General features: G+C 39.1%; 1 protein-coding gene and 1 non-coding gene across 2 annotated transcripts in view; both read left to right on the top strand.

The window, feature by feature from the left end:
* Nucleotides 1-22,967, top strand: part of NDC1 (NDC1 transmembrane nucleoporin) — a 69,542-nt gene extending 46,575 nt beyond the window's left edge. The window contains exons 16-18 of the mRNA XM_039474209.2: nucleotides 923-1,023; nucleotides 16,996-17,156; nucleotides 20,415-22,967. Of these exons, the coding sequence (XP_039330143.1) occupies nucleotides 923-1,023; nucleotides 16,996-17,156; nucleotides 20,415-20,478 (326 nt within the window). The 3' untranslated portion in view covers nucleotides 20,479-22,967. The remainder of the gene's footprint in view (nucleotides 1-922; nucleotides 1,024-16,995; nucleotides 17,157-20,414) is intronic.
* On the top strand, nucleotides 18,325-18,458 carry LOC120366230 (small nucleolar RNA SNORA58). The gene has a single exon (XR_005580965.1). It is a non-coding gene; the product is annotated as a small nucleolar RNA SNORA58 (small nucleolar RNA).
* Nucleotides 22,968-23,195: the final 228 nt, after the last annotated feature.

Here is a 23,195-nt window from a genome sequence, read left to right as displayed (position 1 = left end):
CAGGCTGGAGTTCAATGGCATGATCATAGCTCACTGCAACCTTGAACTCCTGGGCTCACGCAGTCCTCCTGCCTCAGCTTCCTGAGTAGTTTGGATAACAGGTGCATGCCACCATGCCCAGCTCAGTTTTATATTTTTGTGTAGAGACAGGGTCTTGCTATGTTGCCCAGGCTGTTGAGCCTGGATTCTTTTATATCTTTCTCTACTTCAAAAAAATGCAACAGATAGATTATTTTTAACTTATAGATATAGGCTTCTCAGTGTTTAAATGATTCTCAGAGGCCTTTCCTGACCATTCTCTGAAAAGTATCCTCCTCTCAATTATATGCCCTTATCATATTTTTCTTTCCTGGCACATAGCATTACCCAATACTATATTAGAATTTTCTTCCTAATAGAATGTAAAGCCAGAAACTTGGTTATTTTATTCATAACGAATGCAGTTGAGTACTTTCTCAGTGTCTATTCCAATTTTTCCGCATTTTTCTATTGTATTGCTCCTCTTTTTTTTTTTTTTTTTTTTTTTTTTTGAATTTTTGAGACAGTCCCACTCTGTTGACCAGGCTGGAGTGCAGTGGTGTGATCTTGGCTCACTGTGATCTCTGCTTCCTGGGCTCAAATAATCCTCCTACCTCAGCCTCCTGGGTAGCTGGGATTGTAGGTTTATGGAGCCACACTTGGCTAATTTTGTATTTTTTGTAGAGAAGAGCTTTGCCATGTTGCCCAGGCTTGTCTTGAATTCTTGGGCTCGAGTAATCTGCCCGCCTCAGCCTCCCAGAGTGCTAGGATTACATGTGTGAGCCACTGCGCCCAGCCTGTATTTTTATTTTCAGAGTATTAAGTCTTCTTAAAATAGATGTATTTCAAGCAGATTTGCCTAATTTTGATTCACTTTTAACTTTTTCTTTCTTTTTCCCTTGAGGTCTTTCGCACTTAGTAGCAGCATCCTATACAGAGGATAGATTTGGAGTTGTCCAGACTACACTACCAGCTATCCTTAATACTTTGTTGACGCTGCAAGAGGTAAGCAATATGTGCGTTGGGAAGGGAGAGAGGTCATCCTCCCCTCCCACCCACTGTTTTGTTTGTTTCACATTTATTAAGTGACAAAACATGTTGGAAGTTAAAATAATGATACTTTTTTACACTCAGGAAATTATAATCTAAAAGACAGAAAAGAGGCCGGGTGTGGCTCTCGCCTATAATGCTAGCGCTTTGGGAGGCCAAGGCTTGAGGTCGGGAGTCCAAGGTTGGGAGTTTGAGATCAGTGTAAGCAACATGGCAAGACACAGTTTTTACAAAAAATAAAGAATTAGCTGGCTGTGGGGGTGTATGCCTGTAGCCCCAGCTATTCAGCAGCCAGGAGTTTGAGGCTGTAGTGAGCTATGATTTCCACCACTGCACTGCAGCTTGAGTAACAGAGCGAGACCCTGTCTCTATTTGAAAAAACAAAACTAAAAGATAGCATAGGAAGAGAAAACTTAATCTGCTTATAAAATTTTATAGAAACAGAAAAAGTATACTAAAATTGTAGGATATGCCTCTGCTATTAAACACATTATTTAAGATATTAGAATTCTGTTCACTGACAAAAGTGAATCCTTACACGATATGTAGCTATAGAAAGTGACCTGGAGTTATACGACCCATGCTGATAAGTGCCCTATTGGCTTGAGGTTCAAGAGCTGAGGCCAATAGATGCCTATCACCAGGCTTGGTGGCTAGTTTTAGTTAATAGGTTTTCTTGGTTCTAGACTTAAAGAAAGGCAAAAAATAAAACACATGCTTCCTGCTTTGCAGTAGGCTGCTTTTTCTAACTTCAGGTTGGCTTGGTACCTTTTATGTCACCTTATAATATTAGTTATGTGTCACATGACAGTTATAAAAAGTGCTTATAAAAAAAGTTATAAAAAGTATTCAGAGATAGCATCTGGAGGCTGGGCACAGTGGCTTATACCTATAATTCCAACACCTTGGGAGGCCGAGGTGGGTGAATCACCTGAGCTCAAGACCACTCTGGGCAACACAGTGACACCCTATCTCTATAAAAAAATGCAAAAATTAGCTGGGTGCAGTGGTGTGAGCCTTTAGTCCCAGCTACTAGGAAGGCTGAGGCAGGAGAATCGCTTGAACCCAGGAGGCAGGGATTGCAGTGAGTGGAGATTGTGCCGCTGCACTCCACCCTAGGCCACAGAGCGAAATCTTGTCTCCAAAAAGAAAAGATAGCATCTGGTGGGTATAGTAGGCTTTCTATTGAACTGGGCTTGAATGATAACTGGTGCATCTTTTGGTCTTGGGAAATCATTTAAGATAAGAAGAGAAGCCTGGGCAATGTGATGAAACTCCGTCTCTACAAACAATTTTTTAAAAATTAGTGGGTGTGGCTGGGTGCAGTGGCTCACGCCTGTAATCTCAGCACTTCGTGAGGCTGAGGTGGATGGATCATGAGGTCAGGATTTTGAGACCAGCCTGGCCAATATGGTGAAACCCCATCTCCTAAAAATACAAAAATTAGCTGGATGTGGTGGCGCACACCTGTAGTCCCAGCCACTTGGGAGGCTGAGGCAGAAGAATTGCTTGAACCTGGGAGGCAGAGGTTGCAGTGAACTGAGATTGGGCCACTGCACTCCAGCCTGGGTGACAGAGCAAGCCTTTGTCTCAAAAAAAAAAAAAAAAAAAAAAATAGCAGGTGTGGTGGTACGCACCTGTAGTCCCAACTACTTACAGGCTGAGGCAGGAGAATCGCTGAACCTGGGAGGCAGAGGTTGCAGTGAGCCAAGATTGCACCACTGCACGCCAACCTGGGTGACAGAGTGAGACCCTGTCTCAAAAAAATAAAAGATAATGAAGAACAAACATACTTCTCCATTTCTTTCTTCAAAACTTAATTCATTTTACCTATTAGAAAATCTTACCCATCAAAACCGGTGATTTTTTGCCTTGAGCACATTTTGTGAGTACTTTCTCCTGTATGTTACTTGAGATGTGTGTGTCTGCATAATAGTTTATTTGTACTCTTTCCCAGGTGCCAATCTGTAAATAAATAGTTTCCTAGTATTTGCCCATAGCTTCTAATCTTGGTTTATCTAACTGCACAATAGGATAACCATGATTTGGGCATATCTTTGATGCTCCTAACATTTTTATCACTGGCAGTGTAGTTAAAATAACAGTGGTACAGTACTTTTAGTCTACAGAGTAATTTATCATTATTTTATTTGATCTTTATAGCTATCTTGTGAGGTAAGCAAGGTGGAAGTATTTTCACTCTTTTTTTTTTTTTTTTTATAGGTGAAGGAGGCTTAGTAGTGTAGTGACTTACCGCAGATCTCACACACAATCTCCTAGGTGAAGGAGCTGGGACTAGAACCCAATCTGACTACAGGGTAGTAGCACTGTGGTAGACCCCGGAAAAAACTACAGATCCACGTCTCTCCCCTGCTTTATTTATTTATTTATTTATTTTTTGAGATGGAGTCTTTGCTTTGTTGCCCAGGCTGAAGTGCAATGGTGTGATCTCCGTTCACTGCAACCTCTACCTCCCAGGTTCAAGTAATTCTTCTGCCAAAGCCTCCCAAGTACTACAGGCATGTGCCACTATGCCCAACTAATTTATGTTTTTGTTTTTTTTTTTTGGACGGAGTTTTGCTCTTGTTACCTGGGCTGGAGTGCAATGGCGTGATCTTGGCTCACCGCAACCTCCACCTCCCGGGTTCAGGCAATTCTTCTGCCTCAGCCTCCTGAGTAGCTGGGATTACAGGCACGCGCCACCATGCCCAGCTAATTTTTTGTATTTTTAGTAGAGACGGGGTTTCACCATGTTGACCAGGATGGTCTCGATCTCTTGACCTCGTGATCCACCTGCCTTGGCCTCCCAAAGTGCTGGGATTATAGGCGTGAGCCACCGCACCCAGCCAATTTATGTATTTTTAGTAGAGATGGGGTTTCACTATGTTGGCCAGGCTGGTCTCGAAATCCTGACCTCAGGTGATCTACCTGCCTCAGCCTTCCAAAATGTTGGGAGGATTACAGGAGTGAGCCACCATGCCCAGCCTGATCTATATCCTTACTCTTTCTTCAGAGAGAATGGTTCTACCCTTAGAACTGTGGCTTTCAAACTTTTTGGATTATGATCTGCAGTACATTTACATTAGACTCAGAATATAGGGGTGTGTGTGTGTGTGTGTGTGTGTGTGTGTGTGTGTGAGAAATAAAGGATTCTTGGAACAGTACTCACCTTTTTCTGTGTGCAGTGCATTTTAATATTTTCCATTCTATTTCATTTTTTACAATGCTGGTTAAAACTCACTGAATTATTTCATAAAGATCACAGTGCCCTAGAAGTATTCTGTACCAAAATGTCTCTGCTTTTACCTCCCCCACAATCAGAATTTCTAGTTCTTCATCGTTGATTAGAAGGAAGTAATCCGTTTGTTTGATTACAGTTATTCATACTTTTAAAATAGGAAAATAAAAATTACAGGTTTGTCAAAAGGTCAAGCCCTTTCTTTGTCTGTTTCATGCTGCTATAGCAGAATACCACAGACTAGGTAGTTTATAACAAACAGAAACTTAATTTGGCTTATGGTCCTAGAGGCTGGGAAGTCCAAGATTGAGGGACTGCATCTGGTGAGGGCCTTCTTGCTGAACCATAACATGGCAGAAGGCATCACCTGAACAGGAGAGAGCAACAGATTGAACTCACAGTATTAAACCCCTTCAAAATCTGCATTAATTCCTTCTTGAGAGTGGAGTTCTGACCTAAACACCTCCCATTAGGCCCCATCTCTCAACACTGTTGCATTGGGGATTAAGTTTCCAGCATGTGGTTTTGGGGGGAAATTTAAGTCATTGCAGGCCCTAGTTACTTTGAAAACAGGAAAGTTGGAATGGAGAATACTTTTGAGGGGCAGAGTAAAACGAGCAAAGAAGCATATTTTTGGATGTTGGGAAATGATGGAAGGAACAAAGAGAACAGGACCAGTAACCTGATGCTTAGATTCTCAGTATAAAACTCCTCCTTATGTGAGGCTTATAACATCTGTTTTCCCTTATGCCACATCATGGTCAATGTTTTGGTCATGCTCTGCTATCATCAGAGTTTGCAAACTGCCTTACAGTCTTTTTTTTCCACTCCACATCCCGAGGTTGATTGTAATGAGTAATTCAGAAGCTGTGTGAGTAATCTGCCCCACACCTTGGCTGCATAATTCTTTGGTTTCCTCCCCTTCAGTATCCATTTGTATACCCTCTCAACCCAAAACTATCACGTAGGCCCAATTATCCCCTCAAAACTCCACCACCAGAGCTTGAAACTCCAGGATTCTACTCTGGAAGCTAGAGTCCTTAAGTGTTTTTGTGCCAAAGATTCCTTTGGCAGTCTGTTGAAGCCCATGAACTTCTCCTCAGAATCATGTTCTTAAATGCATAGAATAAAGTGTTTAGGATTAGAAATAAAATCAGTTACATTGAAATATAATTATCAAGATGTTGTTTATGATATAGTAATACATGGTTTTTAATGCTCACATTACATAAAAAGATTTGTCAGTGAGTCTAATAACTTACTTGGAAGTCGGGATAAGATGAATGGTATTTCAAGATAACTGCGACAGTCGTATTGTGATATGGAGATATTGGTGATTTCGGTTGGTAACAAAGTCACAGGAACTGCTAAGGCTACAATTTGTTGCTTACATTTGTAATGGAAGGAAATGCTAGGTTTTAATTAGAGCTTAGTAAAGATAAACATGTAATTCTTATCACAAAGTTTGTATCCCCTGAATTTTTCCCTTAGGTCTATGGACCCAGTGTAAGATCCCTTGCTCCAGGCACACCCTTTCATGCCCTTGCTGATTCTGTACAGTTTTTTTGATCCTACCGTTATTTCCAGTTCCTTTCCCCCATTTTCTTTGTCTTTCAGCTCCCTCTTGACTACATATATGGCTTTATCCAGTTTAGACCTGGTAGTCTATTATTTCAACGCCTTATTACCAAGCTTTTCAGTTCCCTTGTCCCTGTGTCTTTTAGCTGTACCCATGTGGCGGTTCCACTACCCATCCATTCGCTTGCCTGTCCCTCCTGCCTTGCTTCAGGATCTTAGCATTCTTGTCCTAAATTATTACATACTCTTGCCCCTACTGACTCTCTACTGAGATACTTCGTGTTCTGATTCCAGCCACTCTGCCATTTCCATGAGCCCTCTGCTCTTATAACCACCATAGACTAATGTCTTTGCCCAAGCCCCGCCAAATATATCTTATTTTCTTACCTTGACTCTAATTCTGCCATGCTGCCTTTTCTTTTCTTTTTTTGTCTACAACAAATTTTTCTCCTTTGGGCTGGCTCTACTCTATAACCCCCCTCTCAACACTTTATTTTCTTGATTGACTTTTATTGTCTCCTCTTCATATTAGCCAGAGTAGAGGTGGGGACTTTGTCTCACCTCTGTACCCACCATCTGATACAGTACCTGGCAAATGACGGGTACTTATTAAATGCCTGTGGGATGGCTACTGGATTGCGTAATTGCTGGTTCAGTGGATGAAGGCTTCTGTTTTGGGGCCTAAATTTAGTGGCAATTCTGATGCAGTGGGTTGATTAAAATGATCCCAAACCATCTTTTCATTTTGAGAGACAGGGATGTCATGTGACTCATATGAGCCCCGTTACATATTTTTGGTTTTCTGTTCTTTGATCTAGAAGGGATCAAAGTGAAGAGAGTAAGTTCTAAGTATCTCTGTAATTTAAGGCAAGTTGTACATTACTGGCTTCTGGGTGTTACTAAGGAACAATTGTATGGAACTGTTCTGTCCTTTTGTTTTACTTTTCAGTATCAATAACATCAGCCATTTCACTGAATCATTAAAGGCAAAATGTGAAAGGGAAGGGGAGCCTTTCACTCTTCAGACTATTCAGAGGGCAAGGAGTAGGGTGATAGATATGCTATCTAGCTCAGTGGTTTCTGCCAGTGGTCAGACCATCCTGGAGATCACAGTTATTATAAGGGACATACATAATTTCATTTGAATGATTAACTTTTCTCCAACATGTTTGCAGCTGTTTTCTCAGAGGCTTTTACATACTGTTTTGGTTAATTAAAATATAAATTAATTTGAAAGCACTGTTGAATTCATAGTAGTTATTTCCTCTATCAGTGGATGAAGTCCCTAGGATTTTGTTGTTGTTTTTAAAAAGGGTGCTTACGTATAAAATGTTAGGAACCAAAATGATATATTTTATAATTAAAATTTTTTGGCTGAGTGTGGTGACTCACACTTGTAATCCCAGCATTTTGGTAGGCTGAGGCAGGAGGATAGCTTGAGGTCAGGAGTTCAAGACCAGCCTGGGCAACATAGTGAGACAGTGTCTGTAAAAAACAATTGTTTAAATTAGCCAGGTGTGGTGATGCTAGCCTATAGTCCCAGCTACTTGGGATGTTGTGGCTAAAGGATCACTTAAGCTCAAAAATTTGAGGCTGCAGTGAGCTATGTGACAGTACTCCAGGTTGGGCAAGAGAGTGAGACCCTGTCTCTTAAAAAAAAAAAAAAAAAAAGAATTTAAATTGTGGTAAAATATACATAACATAAAAATTACCACTTAATCTATTTTTTAGTGTATGGTTCTATGACATTGAATATATTCACATTATTATGCAGTCATCACCACCATTCATCTCCAGAACTTTTTCATCTTTAAAATGTGTTTTATATTCTTTAGATAGCCTTGGTTTCTGTGAAAAGACCGATGTCATCCTGATGAAATTGATCAGCCCTATCTACTATATTTTTTACATCATCATTTGAAGGTCAGATTTTGATCTACTTGCAATATTGATGTTTACCTTTGTGCCGTTCACAGATCCATCCATCAAGTAAATATTTAATTATCAAGCATTTGGTATGTGATATGCTACAGAATGGGAAAAGACTGAGTTCCTGTCCTCCAGGAGCTTATAGGATATAACACAGATATGCATACAAAGAACTACATCAGTGCCACAGTGCCATTGTGCATAAATGCAGGATGAGGCTGGGCACAGTAGCTTACAGTTTGGTAAGCCGAGGTGGGTGGATCACCTGAGGTCAGGAGTTTGATCGTGATTGCAATGACACATTGTATTTATGTACAGTATACCATGTACAATCATTAATAAGTTTACTCACACAGAATACTCCTTTCTTTTCCCCATTCCTCCTTCCAACTCCTACATTCTCTAGGAGCCATTAATTATCTTACATCTCTCTATCCCCTACTTGCAAGACTAGCTCAGATTCACTTGTCATATGTTCTCTGATCATCCTGCATTTCTTTCTTTTTTTTTTTTTTTAAGACAAACTTCTGCTTTTGTTGCTCAGCCTGGAGTGCAATGGTACAATCTTGGCTCACTGCAACCTCCACCTCCTGGGTTCAAGCGATTCTCTTGCCTCAGACTCCCAAGTAGCTGGGATTACATGTGCCCACCGCTGCACCTGGCTAATTTTTTGTATTTTTAGTAGAGACAGGGTCTTGCCATGTTGCCCAGGCTACTCTTGAACTCCTGAGCTCAAGCGATCTGCCTGCCTCGGCCTCTCAAAGTGTTGGGATTATAGGTGTGAGCCACTGCATCCAGCCACATGGTAATTCTTTTTTTTTTTTTTTTCCCCTGAGATGGAGTCTTGCCCAGGCTGGAGTGCAATGGCACAATCTCTGCTCATTGCGAAGTCCTCCCAGGCTCAAGCAATTTTCCTGCCTCAGCCTCACAAGTAGCTGGGATTACAGATGCCTGCCATCACACCCCTTAATTTTTGTATTTTTAGTAGACGGGGTTTTACCATGTTGGCCAGGCTGGTCTTAAACTCCTGACCTCAGATCATCTGCCTACCTTGGCCTCTGAAAGTGCTGGGATTACATGTGAGCCACTGCACCTGGCCATGATAATTCTTACACAAAAGAAAAGATCTTTCAGATTAAAAGAAAGGTTGAAAAAAGTATTGCTGTCAGTACTGTTAGCAGGCAATCTAGCAGACATAGTGTCAGATACCGAGTTTAAATTTAAACTATTCATATATTCATAATTTTTCTCATAACTATATTATCACATACTATTGTCATTTAGTCATATCTTATTTCCCTGAACTTTTATTTACTTAGTATTTTAAGTCATTGATTTTATTATTATTTTTTCATAAAGAGACAGAGTCTCACTTTGTTGCCCAAGCTGGTCTCCAACTCCCAGGCTCAAGTGATTCTCCTGCCTCAGCCTCCCAAAGTATTGGGATTACAGGCGTAAGCCGCTATGCCCGGCCAAGTCATTCATTTTAAACATAAACTTATTTAAAAGAAAATTTTGTAATTATTGTAATGGTAAACTAGTTTGACTTGCTACAAATAGAATATGGGTCTATAGTCCTTTATCTCAAATCCTACCATGTATTTCAGAATTCAGATGTGTTTTAATTTTTAAAATGTGACATAGTTTATACATATATATATATATATATATATATATATATATATATATATATATATCATATACTACATTACATTCCTATTGGTATCTGAAGTAGAATCCCCTTGATCAGATTCATTAATGTTTTCTCCGGTGAGCTATCTGAATATTCAGATTAAGTGGGGGTAAAGTGGGATGAAGACTATAAATAGCCCCGGTCAGCACAGTCATGTTTTACTGCCAGATGAGTTTGGGTCAGGTCAGCTTTTGCCACCAAAAGAATTACATCTTTTGTTACAACATCACATCACTTTAAAAAGAAAGATTGTCTGGGCATGGTGGCACACACATGCAATCCCAGCACTTTGGAAGGCCAAGGCTGGTGGATTGCTTGACCCTCGGAGCAACATGTTGAAATCCTGTCTCTAACAACAGCAACAACAAAATATAGGTGGAGAAGTGCACACACCTATAGTCCTGGCTACTTGGGGGCTGAGGATGGAGGGGATCACTTGAGCCTGGGAGGTCAAAGCTCAGTGAGCTGTGATCATATCACTACACTGCATCCTGGGCAACAGAGTGAGACCCTGTCTTAAAAAGAAAAAAAGAGGTTACAGAAGTTTTTTGTTTTCAGTGCTTTTTTAATATCAGAATTGAGGATACGGCAGTAAGAGTGAGAAAAGTCAATGATTTTGAATTCTAGCTTGATATTCTTACTTGCTGAGGTCTCTTATCTTTTGTTACAAATGTGGCTAGTGTGAGATTAGTGAGAAATAGAGATGTGTTAAGGACAGATTTACTCCAAACTGAGACTTTCCTTCTTAATTTAACACTTATATCATTAGGATATTTCATATACCATAGGACCTAATTGGTTTTTTGCATTTCTTTTTTGAGCATTTCTAACTATTAATAAAGATTGCTATTTTATGACCTTCATTCTTTCTTAGAGGTCTTTCAGAGAACTAAGAAAGCAATTACTTATTTTAAAAATTCTAGCACTTAGAGAGGCTGAGGTGGGAGGATTGCCTGAAGCCAGGAATTCAAGACTGCTTGGGCAACAAAGCGAGATCCTGTCTTTACAAAAAAGTTAAAAAAAAAAAAAAAAAAGAAAGAAATGTAGCTGGTGTGGTGTGTACCTGTAGCCTTTGATAGTGAGGAGCTTGAGGCAGGATATTACTTGAGTTGGAGATTAAAGTAAGCTATAATTGTACTACTGCACTCCAACCTGGGCAACAGAGCAAGACCCTGTCTCTTAAAAAAAAAAATTAAAAAAAAATCAACAGAATTTATTCTCTTGCAATTATCTATGCAGGTCTATTGGGCCCTTTTAAAATCTAATATATATTATTGATTTAGTGATTGTATATTTTCATTATCTTGAAACAACTTGCTATTGATTATCCTAGGAAGTATTTTATCATTACTCATTAGTTATTCTTGCATTGTATAAAAGACTAATATGAAAACAAGAATGATAAAATCATGTAGTATTGCATGCTTTTCCATGAAAAGCTATATAAAAATTCTAGACATGTATCTTTGAAGTCTTTTCTTTTTCTTTCTTTCTTTTTTTTTGAGGAGGAGTCTTGCTTTTTTGCCCAGGCTGGAGTACAATGGTGCGATCTTGGTTCACTGCAGCCTCTGCCTCCCAGGTTCAAGCGATTCTCCTGCTTCACCTTCCCGAGTTGCTGGGATTATAGTCATGTGCCACTACACCCAGCTAATTTTTGTATCTTTAGCAGAAACAGGGTTTCACCATGTTGGACAGGCTGGTCTTTGGTTGCGATCTGCCTGCCTCAGCCTCCCAAATTGCTTGGATTACAGGTGTGAGCCACCACGCCCTGCCTCTTTTTAAGTTTTTATTGAATACAATTGATAATTCATAATTTTTAAATTTTCTGTCCGCTATGGTAAAGGGAAGAAAATTGCCAATATGTTAAAACAATTACTTAGACACACTGAGAGACAAATGCAGAGAGACATAGCAGCACTCTAGACCAGTTCTGTCCAATAAAAATAAAATGCAGTCATCTATGTAATCTTATGTTTTCTGGTAGATACATTAACAAAATACAGGTGAAATTAATTTTAATAGTACAGTTTATTTAACCCAACATTTAAAGTAGAATCATTTTACCATGTAATCAAGATAAAATTAGTAATGAGATCTTTTATATCAATTTTTACATACCAATTCTTAGAAATCTGGTGTTTATTTTTCACTTTATAGCATATCTCAATTCAGACTCATCACATTTCAGGTGCTCAATAGCTACATGTGGCTAGTGGTTGCCATATTGGACAGCATAGCTCTAGACTTTAATGATGATGATGAAATTGATTATATAAGAGGAATTTTAGGACCAGGTGTAGTAGCTCATGCCTGTAATCCCAGCACTTTGGGAAGCCGGGGAGGCAGATCACCTGAGATCAGGAGTTTGAGACCAGCCTGGCCAATATGGTGAAACCCCATCTCTACTGAAAATACAAAAAAATTAGCCGGGCGTGGTGGTATATGCCTATAATCCTAGCTACTTGGGAGACTGAGGTGGGAGGATCACTTGAACCAGGGAGGTGGAGGTTGCAGTGAGCTGAGATGGCACCATTGTACTCCAGCCAGGGTGACAAAGTTGAGACTCCATCTCAAAAAACAGGAATTTTATTTTATTTTATTTTTTTGACACGGAGTTTCGCTCTTGTTACCCAGTCTGGAGTGCAATGGCGCGATCTCGGCTCACTGCAACCATCGCCTCCTGGGTTCAGGCAATTCTCCTGCCTCAGCCTCCTGAGTAGCTGGGATTATAGGCACGCGCCACCATGCCCAGCTAATTTTTTTTGTATTTTTAGTAGAGACGGGGTTTCACCACGTTGACCATGATGGTCTCGATCTCTTGACCTTGTGATCCACCCGCCTTGGCCTCCCAAAGTGCTGGGATTACAGGCGTGAGCCACCGTGCCCGGCAAAAAACAGGAATTTTAGACTGTGAACCTTCAGTTGATATTCTAGACATAGTTTTCTCAAACTCAAACATTACAGAACAATATATTTTTAAGGGGAGAAAAGAAATGTATGTGGTATGCTCATTTAGTAAGTCATTCAACAGGAAAGACTTTATCCCACAGTATTTTATAATAAGAACTTAAATCATCTCATTTTGCTAAGAGTCCATATGACCAGTGTTCTTTCATTTTCTGTTGTATTTGTGTACCAATATTTATACAATTTGTAAGGGGGTTATAAAGATAAGAAGGCAGTAGGTGGTGTCAAAGAAAAAAAGCCATTCAAATTGATCATCTGAATTTGTATAAACCTAAGAATGAAAATGTTTTTCAGCTGGTTGTGGTGGCTCATGCCTATAATCCTAGCATTTTGGGAGGCTGAGGCAAGCAGATCACTTGAGGTCAGGATTTTAAAACCAGCCTGGCCAATGTGGTGAAACCCTGACTCTACTAAAAATACAAAAAAATTAGCTGGGCGTGGTGGCAGGTCCCTGTAATCCCAGCTACTTTGGAGGCTGAGGCTGGAGAGTCGCCTGAACCTCGGAGACGGAGGTTGCAGTGAGCCGAGATTGTGCTACTGCACACCAGCCTAGGCGACAGAGCAATACTGTGGCTCAAAAATAAAGAGAGGAAAAAGAAAATGTTTGTAATTAAGGTGCAAAGAAAATGGCTGTACTTTCTTTACCAAAATTGTCAGTTGTCAAAAGCTTTTTAAGCTACTGAATTTTGTTAGTGCAAATGCAAGAAAAAGAACCAGAGTACTGATGCGCTAGAACCTATTAGAGATATAGCTCATATTTGGAATTAGTATTTACAAGATGAATGTATTCCGGGTTTATACATGATAGCTGATGAACAACTAGTTGCATTCAAATGACATTGCTCATTTCAGGTGTGTATACCTTCAAAACCTAGAAAATACGGAATAAAAATTTGGATTTGCCATGTTTATGTTCTTATTTTCATTTTCATTTAATTTAATATATTTTAGAGAAAAGGTGTTGCTCTGTTGCCCGGGCTGGAGTACAGTGGCATGATCATGGTTCACTGTAACCTTAAATTTTGGGGATCAAGTGATCCTCCCACTCACCTCAGTCTCCTGAGTAGTTGGGACTGCAAGTGTTGCACCACATGCAGCTAATTAAAAAATTTTTTTAATTAATTAATTTTTTTTTTTTTTTAAAGATGGGGTTTCACCATGTTGGTCAGGCTGGTCGTGAACTCCCAACCTCAGGTGATCCGCCCACCTCGGCCCCCAAAGTGCTTGGATTACAGGCGTGAGCCACCACACCCGGCCAATTTTTAAATTTTTTGTAGTGACAGAGTCTTTCTGTGTTGCTCAAGCTAGTCTAGAACTCCTGGCTTCAAGCAATCCTCCCATCCCAGCCTCCCAAAGTGCTGGGATTACAGGTGTGAGTCATTGTGCCTGGCCTTCTTATTTAAAGTTTTTTTTTTTTTTTAATCTATAATTGTGTTTTAGGTTTTGGGGTACATGTGAAGAACATGCAAGATTGTTGAATAGGTACATACGTGGCAATGTGATTTGCTGCCTTCCTCCCCATCACCTATATCTGACATTTCTCCCCATGTTATCCCTCCCCAACTCCCCACCCACTGCTGTCCCTCCCCTAGTTCCCCCCACAACAGAACCCAGTGTGTGATGCTCCTCTCCCTGTGTCCATGTGTTCTCATTGTTCAACACCTGCCTATGAGTGAGAACATGTGGTGTTTGATTTTCTGCTCTTGTGTCATTTTGCTGAGAATGATGGTTTCCAGGTTCATCCATATCCTTACAAAGGACATGAACTCATCGTTTTTTATGGCTGCATAGTATTCCATGGTGTATGTGTGCCACATTTTCCCTGTCCAATCTATCATCAATGGGCATTTGGGTTGGTTCCAAGTCTTTGCTATTGTAAACAGTGTTGCAGTGAACATTCGTGTGTATGTGTCCTTATAATAGAATGATTTATAATCCTTTGGATATATACCCAGTAATGGGATTGCTGGGTCAAATGGGATTTCTATTTCTAGGTCCTTGAGGAATCGCCACACTGTCTTCCACAATGGTTGAACTAATTTACACTCCCACCAACAGTGTAAAAGTGTTCCTATTTCTCCACATCCTCTCCAGCATCTGTTGTCTCCAGATTTTTTAATGATCACCATTCTAACTGGTGTGAGTTGGTATCTCAGTGTGGTTTTGATTTGCATTTCTCTAATGACCAGTGACGATGAGCATTTTTTCATATGTTTGTTGGCCTCATGTATGTCTTCTTTTGTAAAGTGTCTGTTTATATTCTTCACCCGCTTTTGAATGGGTTTGTTTTTTTCTTGTAAATCTGTTTTAGTTCTTTGTAGATTCTGGGTATTAGCCCTTTGTCAGATGGGTAGATTGCAAAAAAATTTTTTCCCATTCTGTCGGTTGCTGATTTACTCTAATGACTGTTTCTTTTGCTGTGCAGAAGCTCTGGAGTTTAATTAGGTCCCATTTGTCTATTTTGGCTTTTGTTGCCAGTGCTTTTGGTGTTTTAGTCATGAAGTCCTTGCCTGTGCTAAAGTTTTATAAAGTTATTTTGCATTACCTTGTCATCTGTAAATTGTTTGTAAAATGATTTCAGACTACAAAAAATATAAAGTATTCATAGGCGATAATGAGGATGATTATTTTTCCTGGTATACCAAGGGTTAATCAGGACATTTGCAAGAAAATCGAAAAGAAGGCAATTTTCCATTATCGTGGAACAAGATTTGATGCTTTTGTTCAATCTGCCACAACAACTTTGAGTTCAATCATACATTTTTTTCAACTATCACTTTTCAAAGTGTTTCCCAAGACTGAGACATACTTGAAATTATTTTAGGTAGTTGAAATTCAGTGAAATACTTAAATAACACTAAATTCAGTGAAATTAAGCGAAAAATAACACTGAAGTTATCATGGCAGACCGAACACATGAATCAAATTTTATTCCTTCCCCAAAACTACTAAACTATAGAAGAGGTATTTTATACATACATAAATCCATAAACAGGAGAGGACATAATAGCAACAAAACTTTCAAAGCTGGAAAGCAGATGGTTGAGACAGCTAACTTGGCAGATTCCAGACGCAGATTTCAAATTGGTGGTGGGAGAAGCACCAAGTAACTCTAGAACCAAGGGTGAAGGGACAGGTACCCAAAATAAAGAGGTTTGGGTGAGAGCTGCTTGAAAATTAGATCCCTAGATCCTATGCTGCGGGGTACTTGCTCCTACTCCACTGTGGTCTGAGGTTTATTTATCCTTTTAAGAGGTAGTAGAACACCCAGACTGGGAGAGTTGTGGGCGCTGTACCAAAGGAGAGGGATGAGTTAGTTCAAAAGCCCTGTTCTCCAGTTGGCTTCGGAACACTGGGGCCAGGCCCTATAGTCAAGGTACTAGGAGACTTTTCTTTGGGCACTCTGGCCAGTGCAGGAAGAAAGGCCTAAAGTGACTGAGTGGAAGGTTCGCCCCTAAAGTCCCTGCAGATGACCCACTGTGTAATCCCTTGTGTGTGATCCCCAGTCGTGCACTCAGAATTGGTGCTCAGCTCTTTAGCAGGTCCCACTTGCATTTGTGAGCGAGGATCGTTAGATTTCTGAGGAAAGTCTCTCATAAAAGAAGCAAGGGGAGAAAGTCAGCTTGGAAAAAACTGAAAAACAAAAAAGCTATCATCAGAATCCTCAGAAATAAAGGATATTGCATCTGAGAAACAAAAATAGGACGCTAAAATTAAAAAGAACAGATGATGTAAAAGAGCTCTTGAAACTAAGAACATGATGGCAAAAATAATTTTAATAACTTTTGTTTTCAGTTCTTTTGGTTACATTCGTAACTATAAATAAAATGCTTCTACCATTATATCTTTTCACTTTATTTTTCCATGGGGACCTCATGATGTAACATATCATCTGTCATTGCTCATAAATGCCTTATCTGATTTGAAAAAGAAGATAAACTAGTGAATAACTATTTGTGTAAAGTATGAAGTTTTTTTTTTTTTTTTTTTTTTTTTTGCTGAGGTCTTTTAATAAAGGTCCTCCTGCCTGTCACACGTCATAAGCAGAGTAGGACATTGGTGTTTCACTTCAGGCTTTGCATTTTCAAGGCTATTGAATGATAGCTTTGTTTTCGAGGGCAAGTCTGGATTTTGGGGGTGGGGGAGCCTAGTAACTGCTAAAGTAGCTGAGCCTCCTTATTGCATTGTTTTTGAAACTATTTTGACTGTGATCTACAATAAGAAATATGTTACAGCATGTCTATGGATATGTGTATATCTCTCTGTATATATCGATATGTATCTATCTCAAATCTTAATTCTTTGGACTAAATTAGCTTTCTTTTTATTTTTTATTTTTTATTTTTATTTTTTGAGACAGGGTCTCTGTTGCCCAGACTGGAGTAGAGTGGAACTCCTGGGCTCAAGCAGTCCTCCCGCCTCATCCTCCCAAAGTGTTGTTATTACACATGTGAGCCTCAGCACCTGGCCCAGGTTGGCTTTCTTTATAACTTCAACTGATGTGTTTTTTTTCTTGGTGTAGGCGGTGGACAAGTACTTTAAGCTTCCTCATGCTTCCAGTAAACCACCCCGGATTTCAGGAAGCCTTGTGGACACTTCATATAAAACATTAAGATTTGCATTCAGAGCATCACTGAAAACTGCTATCTATAGAATAACGACTACATTTGGTGAACATCTGAAGTAAGTTTACCTGTTTTGATCCATGATAATACCCATTCTGGGGAGCTTTCCTTAGAAATAGGTATGGGAATGATAAGGCTCATGTGTTGAAAGTGTTCTTTTGGGACCTTGATGATTCCTACTGTGAACTTACAGCTTGGAGGTGGACTTAATATTTATATTTTAAAATTTAGCCCGTCATAAAGCTTTGGGGGTTTCTTTCAAATGGACAAAAGAGGACAGAAAGTTACAAATGCAGCAAATTTAATTTTATATATATTTTTAAATTATCAAAAGATGTTTAAGGGAGAAAAAAGGGCAAAAAACCTGAGTACCTTTCCAGAAAAGCATATTAAAACTAATTCTATTGTTATATCTTGGTCAGCAAACTTAAGACTTGGGGTGAGCGAAGTATTCCAGAAATGAATCCCTGGTGCTTTGTGATTCATGCTGGAAAAACACTGACAGATCACAACACCTTCAGAAACAGAACCAGAGAGAAAACCACAAATGCCAAGCCTGTTATATTTAGTTTTATTGATGTTTACTGCTTTCCTCTTGTGAAATGATCTAGCTAGGCAGGATGAAGGATACTAGCTTAGTAACTAAACTATGTTTGTATTTATCGTAATTATAAATGAGCTTTAGAAGACAAGAGATTGCTCTGCTTTTTTTTGTGTGCAATCAATGAATAGTTTAAGACTTCTAATTTAAAGTTAAATAAAGTTGAAAATTCAATTTGCCAGTCACCCTAGCCGCATTTGAAGTACTCAATAACTGCCTGTGTTTAGTTGCTACTGTATTTGACAACTTAAGTATAAAACTTTTCCTTCATTCTAGAAAGTTTTATCAGACCGTGCTATTCCAGACAATACACTTAGAACTTGGTGTATTTTTCATTTACTCTTTTCAAAGACCCTGTGAAATGTAGAAGTTGTCATAATTGCACAGGTATGAAAACAGAGGCACAGAGATGTTAAAACTTCCCTAATAGCACAGTCTAGTGCCTGTTAAACATGAACCTGAAATTAGGACTTTCTTGCTCTTAAAAATCTTTTGTCTTTCTTTCTGCAACACTAGACGGCTTCCAGGATATAAATTAATATGTAGGACACAATCAAAATACTGATGAATTTAGAGAATGAAGTAGATATGAAGTATATTAATGATAGAACAAAAGCAAGGAGAAGGGCATACCTTTAGACCTGGCCTGACTGTGGTCATGGCCAGGCAGGGGGGACATTGTATGCAAGAATAATTTGAAATTCCTGCCAGCATTAGCCAGTAATCAGTGACTAGATAAATTGCAGCACTCTAACATTCCCTTGGGGAAAAAAGGCAAGAAGAAAAGGGGAGCATAGGAATTTATTAGATAAGAAAGAGATGTAGGCTGGGCACAGTGGCTCATGCCTGTCATCCCAGCACTTTGAGAGGCCGAGGCAGGTGGATCACCTGAGGTCAGGAGTTTGAAACCAGCCTAACCAACATGACAAAACCCCATCTCTACTAAAAGTACAAAAAATAGCTGGGCGTGGTAGTGTGCACCTGTAATCCCAGCTGCTTGAGAGGCTGAGGCATGAGGATCGCTTGCACCCAGGAGGCAGAGGTTGCAGTGAGCCAAGATTGTGCCATGGCACTCCAGCCTGGGTGACAGAGCAAGACTGTCTCAAAAAAAAAAAAAGAGAGAGAGAGAGAGAGATACAGATGACTGGTTAAAAACTGTGAAAATGGTCCAGGCACGGTGGCTCATGCCTATAATCCCAGTACTTTGTGAGGCAAAAGCAGGTGGATCACCTGAGGTCAGGAGTTCGAGACCAGCCTGACCAACATGGTGAAGCCCCATCTCTACTAAAAATACAAAAATTAGCCAGGCGTGTTGTGGGCAACTATAATCCCAGCTACTCCAGAGGCTGACGCAGGAGAATCACTTGAACCTTGGAAGTGGAGGCTGCAGTGAGCCAAGATCGTGGCACTGCATTCCAGCTTGGGCAACAGAGCAAGAACCTGCCTCACAAATTAATTAAATTGTGAAAATGAAATTCCTCTTTTGGGTCTTTTCTCTGAGAAGAGCCATATTTTATATATGTACCAAAGTTTATAAAGTCAGTAGAGGCTATTTTGTACAAGTAGGACAGAATGGTATAGTGGAAAGAATGTTAGATCTGGAGTTAAAATATCTGGATTTCTGTCTGCTTACATCATTAACTATCTGTGATTGTGAGCAAGTTACCTGCCTCAGCCTCCCAAAATGTAGGGATTACAGGTGTGAGCCACCATGCCTAGCCCATATCAAAATTTATTTGAGGAGTAGAGATTGCTACTGGAGTCAGGAGTACTAACTGTAAACTGTAAGGGACACTTCACTAGCTGTTAGCAGAGAGAAGTGTCATGGGAAAGCCACAAATTTGGTGTTGGAGAGAGTTCCCTAGCTGTTAAGTAGAGAAGACAGCCTCACTAGCACCTAGAGGCATCTTTGCACAGTAGTATACTTGAGATGGTTCAATTATAGGTACATGGTTGAAGAAAGCAAAGATGTCCTTAAGACCTTTTAAGATGATTCATAATAAAATTATTACACTGATACTGTTTTGGCACTTTAAAAAGCGGTGACCTGTTGGAGAACTACAAAACCGGAATCTTTCATTATATTCAATTTTTGCCCAAAAGTTTAAGAGGAAGTATTATACTAGTTTCAGTATATATTTGCCCTAATTTTGTCAAGGTAATACGTTTTTGTGATGGTGAGGGTGGAGAGAGAACTCAGTGTTCCAATCCAAAACATAACGTATGTTCAAAGGGAGAAATAAATCGAAACCACCAAGCTGTTACCTTTGAAAATGATTAATGGAGTCTATTGTGTTTTAACCAAACATTTTAGTTTAAAGGATTTTCTATTAAAGGCAATTCAGATACTCCACAACTCAAAGATAATGTTGGAATCTGGTTTAAATAAAATAATAAAATCCAGAATATCTACCGCAAGGCCTGGAACTCCACACAGCAGGTTCCATAGCAGAGCAGGTTAAAGTTAATGCCTTCACTTGTCAGTCTTAATTTGCGTTGGTCTTTTAGAAGGTAGAAACATGCCATTACTGAATGCAAGCCCTCCTCTTCACTAGATTAAAAAGAGTTTCGTCCAGCTTTTTCAGAAATACTCAATAAGTGAAGATTTCTATTCGTTTTTAATTGTTTTGAAAAATATTGACTCTGTGCTCTGTGGTTCACTTAATATGCTTAATGTAAAATAAAGCTTATGCTTTGAATTTATGTTTCATTTAGTGCTGTGCAAGCATCTGCAGAACATCAGAAAAGACTTCAACAGTTCTTGGAGTTCAAAGAATAGTTAAGTAATATAAACTGTGTTCATTACACTGCTGATACAACTACAGATGGGACAGTACATGTTCAGCATTCTTGGATCAGAAGAAAATGGACTAATTAGATGCTTCCTTTGTCGTGGTGGTTGCTTTGAAAACTATACTTTAATGGGAGAAATCATGGAAAGAAATTCTCAGCAGAATAACTGAAAACTGCTTTTTCTGTACCGGTTGCTTTTTGTGTGTGTGGTATAATAAAATCTTTATTCAATTTTACAGAAGCATTGATGGCAGTGGAAATGTCTAGCTCATATAACTTAATAATGATAACCAAAAAACTTTCAGAATTTACTTTTGAAAAGAGGGGAGCCAGTTCTGAAATGAGAGTACGTTGACTTCATAGTCTTCTTAATTAAGAGTCTAGCTCTTTGTGAACTCGAAATACATAAACTTTTTAAGTGTAGTTTTGTTTGCTGAAGGACCAAAATGGTAACAGTGCAGCAAAATTCACAGAAAATATTGTCTAAAGGACATATTTTGTTAATCTGTTAGGTTGTGTTTTTGTTTCCAGGGACAAATTAAATTTGTATGATTGTCCAAAAAAGGGTCTCAGTTTACAGATGCTAACTCTATAAAAGAATGTGGAAAAACTCAGTTCTTAAGTTACAAGATTAAAAATTCACATTTGGTCTTTAAGAAACAATTGACTGACATCTATGAATTTATTTCGCATCATGCTAGTAAACACAAAATATTAATGTATGGATATTTTCCCAGCTAGTTTTGCTTTCTTTTTCTGGAGCAAAACAATAAGTGATTGCAGAGTTTTTCAAGCAAGAGAGAAAGATTTGCAAAAAAACAGTGAATATTCCCTTTTTTCCCCGCCGTTCACCTTCATTAGATCAGATCCAGTGAAGCTTGTCTGGTCTCTCAAAGGGAGCAGCCTCTGTAGTGTTACATGGCTAATTAAAATATATTAGGAAGATCTTGATAGCCAGAAATGACTTAGTCATCAAATAGCAGTGAAACCAAAACGTCAGAGGAATTACTGTACTTGGAAGTATGTTGTATGTCCCAAATGTGAATGAAGTGATGTTATAATTTATTAATCAGCTTCTTTGGATATTAAAGATTGGAAATCCTAGTTGTACGTACTCACTGGACTGGCTTTGGACTGAAATGCTCCTTTGTAATTATTTTCCTCTTATCTTTTCCTTCTAGTGTCCCAAAATATTTTCAGTCAGCACAGTATTGTATATGAGTCTTTAATGTGGTATCATATATGTCTACATTTGTCTGATTCATTGATGTATTATATTTTTTAAATGGAATATTTTAGCTCCAGGCCCTGTTGCCCCTTCAACCAGTACATGCCAAATTATAAACAGGTACTACTGGCCTTGAGCGTATCTTTGTGGGGCAGTTCCCTGGTTGTCAAGTGTTTAGATATGTAGGCTATTGCCATTTTTGTTGTTGTTGTTGTTTGTTTGTTTGTTTGTTTTTCCTTTGTGTCTGAAGCTGAATTGATTTCTTTTTTTGAAGGAGAAAGTTGAATATCAAATGTGGTCATTTCTTACAGATGGCCAAGACAGAAAATTGTGGCTAGGTTGACTGAGAATTGTTGTCTTCCATGTGTTAACCCTATTACGCTTTTGATATTCCATTCTCTGTGCTGCCCTTCGCTGAGGCATTTTGGGAGACAGGCACTCTGAATCTTCTGCTTCCATGAAAGAAGAGCTGTGGTATTCAACCCATTGGATTCCTGAGAATAAAGATAGGATGATTCCTTTGAACTTTGACTGACTTGTATTAAATGTCCAGCTAGGTTTAGGTTTTTGCCATTTCCTATATACTTTGGGTAAAGCTACAATGTGAATGTTTCTGAGAATGTTCATTCCTGTTTCCTCTCAAGAGAATGTGCTGTGTACTAAATACAGGCCACATAATGTCTGCCTGTTGGAGATCTGGAAACTGCCTCTCTAGATCTGTATTGTATTTAGCTGGTAAGGGGGTCAGTTTCTTTTCCCCACTGCGTGTTGATAATCTCCACACCATCTGTTGGAACCAGGGTGTTATCAAGGGCGAACTCCTTCCGTGTACTATGAGAAGGGTCTTAGGGAGGCCAAGAAGAGAGAAGCATTTCCTTTGATGAAGTCGCATCCTGCCTATGAGCCCACTGAAGCTGTAACATTGGACTGAAAGAGAGTGTTCTTTAAAAGGCTTTCTCGGCTGTTAGTATAAACATATGATGGTATCAACTCTTAGCATATTTGTTTGACCCTTATGAAAGGTATAAATTCACAGAACTTTCACAGAGAATGGGAAATTATCCTAGAAATAAACCTTGGACAGTTGAGTGGACATGGATAAGCAACAATTTGTTACTTTGCAGGAGTCGTTTGTTGGTAATTCTTTGGTGTATCATCCTGTAAATATTCATGATAGTCTGTTTATATCCTCTTGTATATCGTGGATACTGGATTGGGTATAAAAATAAATTGGCAATTTAAAACAAGCAATTAATTGAAATATGTGTGTCTGTAGGGTCAGTTATTTAATTTCTGGGCGGGAGTGGTGGTCTTGTTTTAAACATTTCAATTTAGTCTCAGAGTTGTTGCTTACAAAACCTGAAAGAGTTTAACTTCTTGAGAACTCAGCGTTTGCTCTTAACCTAGACTGATTTTGTGGGTTTTGTGGTAACTCTAAGGAGCCTGAATTCTCAAAGTCTCATTCTTTGTTGTTG

This window comes from Saimiri boliviensis, chromosome 11, assembly GCF_048565385.1.
Source record: "Saimiri boliviensis isolate mSaiBol1 chromosome 11, mSaiBol1.pri, whole genome shotgun sequence".
Taxonomy (NCBI): domain Eukaryota; kingdom Metazoa; phylum Chordata; class Mammalia; order Primates; family Cebidae; genus Saimiri; species Saimiri boliviensis.
The sequence above is the reverse complement of the archived record's forward strand: the minus strand, read 5'-3'. Positions and strand labels throughout refer to the sequence as shown.